The sequence below is a fragment of the Carcharodon carcharias genome, chromosome 19 (genome assembly GCF_017639515.1).
Source record: "Carcharodon carcharias isolate sCarCar2 chromosome 19, sCarCar2.pri, whole genome shotgun sequence".
NCBI lineage: Eukaryota > Metazoa > Chordata > Chondrichthyes > Lamniformes > Lamnidae > Carcharodon > Carcharodon carcharias.
The window spans coordinates 506,829-517,879 of NC_054485.1; the positions used below are offsets into that span (position 1 = coordinate 506,829).

The 11,051-nt window shown below is 42.6% G+C and overlaps 1 protein-coding gene across 5 annotated transcripts in view; it reads left to right on the plus strand.

Moving 5' to 3' along the window:
• Nucleotides 1–7,418, plus strand: part of ccdc28b (coiled-coil domain containing 28B) — a 41,555-nt gene extending 34,137 nt beyond the window's left edge. For all 5 annotated transcript variants that reach the window (XM_041212063.1, XM_041212064.1, XM_041212065.1 and 2 more), the window contains exons 5-6: nucleotides 4,333–4,355; nucleotides 6,336–7,418. In XM_041212063.1, the coding sequence (XP_041067997.1) occupies nucleotides 4,333–4,355; nucleotides 6,336–6,405 (93 nt within the window). In that variant the 3' untranslated portion in view covers nucleotides 6,406–7,418. The remainder of the gene's footprint in view (nucleotides 1–4,332; nucleotides 4,356–6,335) is intronic.
• Nucleotides 7,419–11,051: the final 3,633 nt, after the last annotated feature.

Genomic DNA, 11,051 nt, shown 5'->3' on the forward strand with positions numbered 1-11,051 from the left:
TCCAAATACTCCACATCTATTTAGTCCTCCATTATCCACCTTGCTTGTTATTTCCTCAATAAACACAAATAAATTAGTCAAACACAGTTTTCCTTTCACACAATCAGTCAACATGGTTTTATTATGATTTTCTAATCTACCGATTATGTTATGAATTTCTAAATGTCCTGCTATTACCTCTTTAATAATGGATTCAAACATTTTCCCTATGACAGATGTTAGGCTAATTTGTTTATAGTTTCCTGCTTTCTGTGTCCCTCCTTTCTTGAATAGGGTTGTTACACTTGCAGTTTTCCAATCTGCTGGAACTTTTCCAGAACCCAGGGAATTTTGGAAGTTTACAACCAATGCACTAACTACCTATTGGGAGAGGCAGTGGCATAGTGGTATTGTCACTGGACTAGTATTCCAGAGACAATCCACAAACAGAACTGTCCCGGTAGACCGATTGTGTCAGCCTGTTCCTGCCCCACGGAACTCATTTCTCACTATCTTGACTCCCTTCGCTCTCCCCTTGTCCAGTCTCTTCCCACCTACATCAGTGATTCCTCTGACACCCTACATCATATCAACAATTTCCAGTTCCCTGGCCCCAACCGCCTCCTCTTCACCATGGACGTCCAATCCCTCTACACCTCCATCCCCCACCGGGATGGTCTGAGGGCCCTTAGCTTCTTCCTCGAACAAAGGCCCGAACAATCCCCATCCACCACTACTCCCCTCCGTCTGGCTGAACTTGTTCTCACGCTGAACAATTTCTCCTTAAACCGTTCTCACTTCCTCCAAATAAAAGGTGTAGCTATGGGTACCCGCATGGGCCCCAGCTATGCCTGTCTCTTTATGGGGTATGTGGAACATTCCTTGTTCCAGTCCTGCTCCGGCCCCTTCCCACAACTCTTTCTCCGGTACATCGATGATTGCTTCGGTGCTGCTTCATGCTCTCGCCTGGACCTGGAAAAATTTATTAATTTTGCTTCCAATCTCCACCCCTCCATCATTTTCATGTGGTCCATCTCTGACACTTCCCTTCCCTTCCCTGACCTCTCTGTCTCAATTTCAGGTGATAGACTGTCCACCAATATCCATTACAAACCTACCGACTCCCACAGCTACCTCGACTACAGCTCCTCACACCCCGCTTCCTGTAAGGACTCCATCCCATTCTCCCAGTTCCTTCGCCTCCTTCGCATCTGCTCTGATGATGCCACTTTCAAAAACAGTTCCTCTGACATGTCCTCCTTCTTCCTTAACCGAGGTTTTCACCCACGGTCGTTGACAGGGCCCTCAACCGTGTCCGGCCCATCTCTCGCGCATCCGCCCTTGTGCCTACCTCTCCCTCCCAGAAACATGATAGGGTCCCCCTTGTCCTCACTTATCACCCCACCAGCCTCCGCATTCAAAGGATCATCCTCCGCCATTTCCGCCAACTCCAGCATGATGCCACCACCAAACACATCTTCCCTTCACTACCAGCCCCCCACCCCCGCCACCCCTGGCGGCATTCCGCAGGGATCGTTCCCTCCGGGACACCCTGATCCACTCCTCCTCAACCCCCTCCCATGGCACCTTCCCATGCAACCGCAGAAGGTGCAACATCAGCCCCTTTACTTCCCCCCTCCTCACCGTCCAAGGGCCCAAACACTCCTTTCAAGTGAAGCAGCATTTCACTTGCACTTCCCTCAATTTAGCCTACTGCATTCGCTGCTCCCAATGCAGTTTCCTCTACATTGGAGAGACCAAACGCAGACTAGGTGACTGCTTTGCAGAACACCTTCGGTCTGTCCGCAAGCATAACCCAGACCTCCCTGTCGCTTGCCATTTCAACACTCCACCCTGCTCTCAGGTCCACATGTCCGTCCTTGGCCTGCTGCATTGTTCCAGTGAAGCTCAACGCAAACTGGAGGAACAGCACCTCATCTTCTGACTAGGCACTTTACAGCCTTCCGGACTGAATATTGAGTTCAACAATTTTAGATCATGAACTCTCTCCTCCATCCCCACCCCCTTTCTGATCCCCCTTTTTTCAATAATTTATATAGATTTTTCTTTTCCCACCTATTTCCATTATTTTTAAATGTATTTCCATCCATTGTCTTATCTCTACCTTTTAGCCTATTTCGATCCCTTCCCCCCACCCCACCCCCACTAGGGCTATCTGTGCCTTGCTTGTCCTGCTTTCTACCCTTAATTAGCACATTGCTTAGATAATACCACCACCTTCAACACCTCTTTGTCCTTTTGTCTATGACATCTTTTGGCTATCTCCACCTATCACTGGCCCTCTATCCAGCTCTACCTGTCCCACCCCCCCTTAAACCAGCTTATGTTTCACCTCTTTTCTATTTTTCCTAGTTCTGATTAGTTCGAGTCATTCGGACTTGAAACGTTAACTGTGTTCCTCTCCGCAGATGCTGTCAGACCTACTGAGTTTTTCTAGGTATTTTTGTTTTTGTTTTGGATTTCCAGCGTCCGCAGTTTTTTGCTTTTATCTTAGTGTTCCAGAGACCCAGGGTAATGCTCTGGGGACCCGGGTTCTACAAAAATCTGGAATTAACAGTCTGATGACCACAAAACCATTGCTGATTGTTGTAAAAACCCATTTGGTTCACTAATGTCCTTTAAGGCCATTACCTGGTCTGGCCTACATGAGACTCCAGACCCATAGCAATGCGGTTGACTCTTAGCTTCCCTCTGAACTAGGGCAGTTAGGGAAGGGCAATAAATGCTGGCCTAGCCGTGCCCACATCCCACAAACAAATAATAAAAAAAATGCTTCTTTTAAGGGGTTTTTAGTCCCCTGAGCTTTTCCAGAACCTATTCCCTAGTGATCAGTGGAAGAACTGATGAAGAATGGACCAATTAAATTTGGAGAAATGCATCTCGCATCAAGTAGTCTTAAAAGTGGATTGACAACAGTTGTAAAGAAGTGGGGTTGAATTTGGCCATCCATTTTAGCTGAAGAAGCCATTGTTAAGTGGGTGTCACCAGTAATGATTTTTGTTACGAGCGGGTGAGGATGGATATTTGAACTCACCCTTTCTTTCCCACTCCTTGATCGACTGTAACAGGGTTTTTTGTAATTTTTAAGGATGAACATATTAATTCAGGGTCCGTACATTTATTGCTAAGAACTCATTCTGACAAGCTTTTGTGAGTTTAACCGCAAAGGGGTTAGTTTTTAATGTGCCAAAACCCACCCAGGTAAGGATATAAAGATATTTAAAAAGGTAAATCCGTGTTCTCTCTCTCTCTCTCACACACACACACACACAACTTTTTGGCCCAATTTAAGTTTCAATGATAAAAAAAGGTAAAAGAGAGTTCACTGTTTGAGTCCTTTGCTGCCATTCATGGCTGAGGCAGTTTCTGGAGACGGTATCTTTTAAACTGTAATCCATCTTTTCCTAAAGTCGATGCTATGGCACCTGAAGTTCCTTTCAATTGAAATTCTCTATCTTGTGATGCATTCCCAACTGTAACAGATTGGGCTGCAAACTTGAGAACAGGAAGAGAGTGGTGTTAACTTCTCCATTTTGCAGACTTCTTCTCCGCTTCCTGTAGCAGCTTGGGTGTTGTAATAAAAGACATTTCAAAATGGTTATGCTGGTCATATGACCTTTCTCCCCAAACTGAGTTGGGTATTCCCCAGAAGGTAATTTATTAGCTCATGTCTGGACAGACATTGGCTATTGTATTATGGCCTAGGTGATTAGTTTCTTTAATGCCCCAGCCATCACTTCTGAGTGGGCCATTCTTCCTGTGATGAGCTAGGAAGAACATGTCAATGTCTTCTATATAGCCATTGTTCAGGTAATATTTTTCACTCTGTCTGAAAGGTAGCTTTATAGAAATGCAAGTGGTAAGAGCCAGTTACAAGTCTCAGTACATCTTTGAAGTAATTCTTGACATCAGCAAATGTGAAATTCCATAGGAGGTTGCCTTGGGTGTCCTAATTGTAATCCGCATTGAAAACTTCCAGAAACTGACCTTGTCTTACCAGACATGTCAGGTGACCTGTGACAGCCATCTAAAGTTCGTGCTTGCTTTAAAAAGTGCTCAACTGATGTCCGCACACATGTTCGGTGCAGACTCGATGGGCTGAAGGGCCTCTTCTGCACTGTGTAATTCTGTAAAGTTTGTGTCTTTGTTTGCTTTAAAAAGTCCTTTAAAAGAAGTTCTAGATATGTATATATATTTGACCAGCCAATGAAATTAAAGATTAATATTACACATGCACATATCATATAAACACTGATTGCCTTGAATGTCTGTCAGTTTTTAAAGATCTAAAGACCTGCATTAATTTTTGTTTTACTTTTGACTATCTTATAGTTGGAGGAACTTAGTACCTCAATGTATCCTTTTCAAATGATTCCTGTCAATATTTATCTGTAGCCAACTGGAACCTAACACCAATGGCAATAGCTTGTTCACCAGCCAGTTGTTCATTCAAGTTCCAGGACTCCCACTTGTTCTCTGGGTGAAAGCTGACTTCAAATGGAAATGCAAATGGAACTGGGAGATGAGAAAGGGGCTATCACAGGATCACACACACTCACAATCTATCACTGAGCATCAGGAGACTATTTGATTATGAAGGAAATTGCAGGAAATCTCAGTTCAGTGCTCAACTGATATCCACACACATGCTATTCCAGAGGGATTTCTGTGTAGTGATCAGAAATGGGAATCCTAAAGGAATGCATTTCTGCCTTCTAAATCCAGGAATGTTAATATCAATTATAATACCAACATAAGAACAAGGATAGAAAACGCTGGAAAAACTCAGCAGGTCTGACAGTGTCTGTGGAGAGAGAAACCAGAGTTAACATTTCAAGTCCATATGACCTTTGAAGAAAGGTCATATGGACTTGAAATGTTAACTCTGTTTCTCTCTCCACAGATGCTGTCAGACCTGCTGAGTTTTCCCAGCATTTTCTGTTTTTGTTTCAGATTTCCAGGATCTGCAGTATTTTATTTTTATATAAGAACAAGAATAGGCCACTTAGCCTTCAAGCCTGCTCTGCCATTCAATGAAATTGTGGCTGATCTGCAACCTATCTCCATGGGCCTTTGTCCCATATCCCCTAATATCTATGGTTAACAAAACTCTATCAATCTCAGATTTAAAATTAACAATTGATCTAGCATCAAATACTATCTGTGGCAGAGAGCTCCAAGTTCTGTCACACTGTGTGTAGAAGTGTTTCCTAATTTCACTCCAGAAAGACCAGTCTCTAATTTTCAGAGTATGCCCCAATTCTAGACTTCCCAACTTATCTGTTCCCCTTAATATCTTGAAAACTTCATTTAAATTGCTACTTGACCATATAAATTTCTTATAGTACAATCCTCGTTTATTTAATCGTACCTTGTAATTTTAACCCTTGGAGTCCAGGTATCATTCCGGTAAAGCTACCCTGCACTCCCTCCAAGGCCAATATATCCTTCCTAAGGTGTGGTGCCTGGAGCTGCTCACAATATTCCAGATGTGGTCTAACCAGTGTTTTTTACGGATATGGATGTCATTTTACGGATATGGATGTCATCGGCTGCCCACCCCTAGTTGCCCTTGAGAAGGTGGTGGTAAGCTGTCTTCTTGAACCCCTGCAGTCCATGTGGTGTAGGTACATCCAAAACACTGTTAGGGAGCACTCCCTCCTCTCCTGCATTCAATCTCTTTAACTGAATGTTGGCTTTTATATTTAATCTTTTTGATTGTTTCTGTATCTGTTAATGATCTATGTACCTAGACCCCTAAGTCTTTGGACTTTTCACAATTTAGGAAATGCCCTGTTCTAACTTTTTTATGTCCAAAGTGGATGACCTCACATTTCCTACATTGATATCCATTTTCCACAGCTTTGCCAATTTCATTTAATCCGTGACTATCTCTTTGTAATTTTATGCTTCCATAAACACTGCTTAAATGCTGCCCATCTTTGTATCATTGGCAAATTTAGATATTAGGTTTTTTTTCCAATCATCTAATTAATAAACATAGTGGATAGTTGAGATCACAACACAAATCCTTGTGGAATACCACTAGTCATTCCTGCCAATTCAAGTACTTGCCCATTATCTCTACTCAGCAAATTTGCTAATCAGATTAATAATTAGTCTTCAATTCCATTAGCTTCATGAAATCAGCTCACTCAGCAGAGATCATGAACCAAGCTGGAGATCTCCTGGTCTGTATGGCTTAATGTTATAGTGGGCACTGTAGTCACCTACTGAGCTATTTGGGGAACTCATGTAAGAGATTTTTTAACTGTTGATTATATGTATGAAATTTTCCAGATGTTATTAACAAATGATCCTTAGCAGAAATTCAGACAAAAACTACACTTAGCAGAAAATCAAGAACTACCAAAAAACCAAGAACCAACACCACTTACTTTATAGAAATTATGGTTAATGAGATACAAGGGAATCTTGGATAAAGAGGAGATGGAGTGCGCTCCTCAGTGAAATCACTGCTGTGGGGAGGAAGATAGAATGAATAAAATTCCTGATTTTTACTCTGAAGGTGGGAACAAGATGTAAAATTAAACTGTTACAGGATCCAGTGTGTTTTCTTGTCAATTTTTATCTCCTCCCTTCATCTCTGGAGAAGATTGGTTCTTTGCCACTGCACAGTTGCTTTCTGGGATACTTGCCTTAGTGGCCGTCACTCATGCCAGCCTTGAGAGTAACTTTCAACATGTTATTCAACTATAAATGGGAGCATCACAGCTGAATCCAAGTCTCGTCTTGTTCCCACATGACTATCTGCAGGAACATTGGACAATGATTAGAAGCCACGGTTCTCAACGATTTTCCCAATTTTTAGTCCAGAATGCTGAGGCCAATTAATGCTGTCCAGCTGTAGGTGACTATATCTGCGTAAACTGGCACTGGAATTTTCAACTTCTACGTCTCTGTGGCTCAATTATTCACTGGATAAATTTGCTGTCAGGGAACCAAGTTTTATTTCTATAGCTTGGGCACAAATGGATTGTTTGATCAGCAGGATAAAGACAATAAAATAACTAAAAATGTAATTATTATCTCTCCTGGCAGAGATAGCTTAACTTTTTTTTAATATCATTTGTATTAACAGTACAAAAGTAAATTTCTCTTTTAGTACAATATGTGTAGCTTGCACATCACAACTGGACATGATTAATGGAAGGCTTAATTAGATCAATCGTTTAGAATAAATGTTTTTTTCTTAACATGCAACAGGAAAAAGCCTAAACTGATTTTCTCTGTTAAAAAATTCAAGGGTTTATTTTAAATGCTTATAACTTATTTTGCAATTATTTCAGTAGACTTGTCCTTAGCAATGTTGATCTACTGTTGTTCATCAGTCTGTTTAGAAATTTTTTTAGATCACAGGTAAATAAAGATCAACTTATCCATTCAAGACAAACATATAGACAGTATCTGTTGTCCAATTCCTCCCCCATTGTTGTATCCAATTGTCTTTTTAATGGTGGGGGGGGCAGGTGGGGGCTGGGGGTGGTGGGTGTGTGGGGGGGGCAGGTGGGGGTGGCGGGGGGGTGTGGTGGAGGTGGGCTGGGAGAGAAGTGCCCCGAATGGTGGGATCAGGATCTTTGTTCCGGGGAGGGGTGGGGGGTGGTGGTGGGGGCGGGTTGGGGGGTGGTGGTGGAGGTGGGCTGGGAGAGAAGTGCCCCGAATGGTGGGATCAGGATCTTTGTTCCGGGGAGGGGTGGGGGGTGGTGGTGGGGGCGGGGTGGGGGGGGGCGGGTTGGGGGGTGGTGGTGGAGGTGGGCTGGGAGAGAAGTGCCCCGAATGGTGGGATCAGGATCTTTGTTCCGGGGAGGGGTTGGGGGGGGTGGGGGGGCGGGGGTGTGTGGTTGGGCGGCAGTATGTGTAAGATGGAGTTGGGATCACTGCCCCAGAGGTAAATCAGAAATGACCACGTGGGCTGCCAAGAGCTGAGACAAGCATTTTAAAAGGCTTGCCTTGATTCTCTGGGACTTAATCCCAGTTGTTTTCTTAAACATCTTAAACATTACACCCTCTGACCCTCACCGTCCCACCTCCTACTCCTAATGCCTCTACATGCCAACCATGCCCCCACCCATTCTCATGACCATTTATAATCCCTATGCCAATGAGCCTTTGGAAGAAAGAAATTCTCCTCATCTCCCACTTAAAAGGGAGACCTCTTCTTTTTAAACTATGCCCCCTAGTTCTACTCTTCCCTGCAAGAGGAAACATCCTCCAGGCATCCACCCATCGGGTCCCCTCAAGGTCTTATGTTTCAATAAGGCCACCTCTCATTCTTTTAAACTCCAATGGGTATAGACCCAATCTGTACAACCTTTCTTCATAAGATAAGCCCTTCAACCCAGGAATGAGTCCAGTGAGCCTTCTTTGAACTGCACCTAAAGCAATTATATATATTTTTTAAATAAGGAGACCAAAATTGCACATAGTATTTCAGATGTTGTCTCATCAGGGTCCTGTGCAGCTGCTGTAAAACTTCCCTGCTTTTATATACCATTCTTCTTGCCATACCTGCATAACTTTGTGATGCATGTACCAGGACACCTAGATCCCTCTGTAGCATCAAGTTCTGCAGTCTCTCTCCATTTAAATAGTATACTGCTTTTCTATTCTTCCTGCCAAAGTGAACAAGTTCACATTTACCCCCATTATACTCCAAATATTTGTCCACTCACTTAATCTGTCTTTATCTCTTTGCAGACTCTCTACCTCCTCTTGACAACTTACTTTTCAACCTACCTTGGTGTCATTGGCAAATTTAGCTGTCATACATTTGGTCCCTTCATCAAAGTCATTAATGACCTCTTTGAGCTGTTAATCAAAATGTGAACTTACAAACCCCACCCCCACTGTGATAATGATAGGTTGTGAAAAATAGTGTTAATAGTGCTAGTACTTAGGGTTATATCAACAAATAGCTATTGAAACTGCTTGAACAGATATTTTTCAACTCCCAGTGACACAGGCAGGCAGTTTTTTTTATTTTTAAAGAACTGAAGATTTAAATTGCTTGACAACTCTACAGACCTTATCCACCCTTCAAGAGCATTTATGAATTTTCTAAAGATTCGTAATACCCACACTGCAGGATAAAAGCCTTGCTCCAGCAAAAATGGGGTCTGTTTCATCTCAGCATCTGTCCTGCTGAGTTTGTGATTCTGACATGTGGGAGTCATGTCCCACCCATCTTTCTCCTCTTCTCTGTCCTAATCACTAGTATTTATGTTTGAATCTCTCTAATAAGGTTTCTGCCTCTGCCACAGCATTAAAACAGCCCTAATTAAAGTCACAAATGATATCCTCTGTGGCTGTGACCTCAATGCACTATCCCACCTTTTTCTTCTCGACCTTTCTGCAGCCTTTGCAATCTAACACACAATCCACTCTCATATCCTCACCTACTTTATTCAGCACAGTGGGACTGCCCTCGCTTGGTTAGATTCTTAGCCATCCAACCATAGCCAGAACAATTTTTTTTTTGCACCATTAGCCTTACTTTTGTATTCACTTAAGGATTGACCTTTGGCCGCGTCCTCACCCACAAACATTATCTGAAGACCTGAGGTCAGGTTCCACATGTACACCGAAGACCACCTCGACCATCTGTCTCAAATCCACTACTGTCTCTGCTTAGGCAGACTGTTTGTCCAACGTCCAGACCTGGATGAGTTGCAGTTTTCTCCAGTTAAACATTGAGAAGACCAAAGCCACCATCTTGAGACCCCCAATTCTATAACATTGTCACCCTGTTAGCTGGAACTAGACTGTTCATATCTTCAGCAATCTATTTGACCGTGAGTTAATTTGCCAACCCCAAATCCATTTTGTCTCCATCGTATGGTCTGTCTCTGCCCTTCCCTCAGCCCATCTGCTGCCAAATCCCTCGTCAATGTCTTTGTCAATCCAGACTCAGCTAGTCTAATTCTCTTCTGGCCATCCTCCCATACTGCACTCTTCATTAATTTCACCTTAGCAAATCTACTCATCCGTCACTTATATACTCGCTGACCTACATGGACTGCTGGTTCTCCAACAGTTCAAATTTAAAATTCTGCCTATCAGTTAATTTTTACAACAGGTCCCTTGGGCAGATGAGCTGCTGGTGTGGGTTCCAAAGCAAGCTTCTGTTTAAACTTCAACAGTGCTGTGAGAATGGTGGCTACTTATTCATTCCATCTTAGGGAGAAGTATCAGAGAGGGCTCAAGAACAGGAACACAAAATAAGTCTACTCCAAACACCCTAAGGAATGCACCAAATAAAGTGAATGGGCACATGTCAGACCTCCACTCCCCAAGAATAGTCTTGTGCTTTCATTGCCTGCCTGCCTTCAGAAATCTCCAATGCATCACTGAGTGAGGTGACAGGGTGTAAAATTAATTTTGGTTAGTCCCAATTCAAAAAGTTTGAGAGCGAGCACTCCAGGGGTTTTACATACAGTTGCTGCAAAAAGTACATTTCTCAGTTTAACTAAGTGGGGTTCACCACTTTCCTGGAAATATGCTGGAAACATGGTCATTTTAGTCATGTCTTTACCAGTTTAACTGTAACATACAAATCGAGGCTCATAGTGTTCTGAGTGCAACGGATGTGAATTGAATTTTAATTTGCTGTGGTTATCTGGAGGAAAACATTTTGTACAAACTGAAAAGTAGGTTATTCTCTCCTGAAGAGTGTATCCCAGTGAAATGGTGAACATTTGCTGGATCAAACATTAGGAGATAGAAGCAAACCACTTTTAAGTTGGAGTGGGGACCATTTGTAAAGATGCCATTTGGAGTAGTACCCCCAAGCACTTTATGCTCTGTAAAGTTACCAGTCTGCTGGCTCCTAACTGGAGTGGTTCAACTTATAATGGCAGCATTTCTGCTGGACATTAGGCATATTACTGTTTTAATTCTTTAAATTCCATGTTTTAAATAATGATTATCTAAGAATAATCCAAATATGCTGATTTTTGAACCAATGATTAAGGAATGGGTAAGTTCTGATGAATTTTCATACTTGTATATATATTTCTAATGCTTCAATTGCA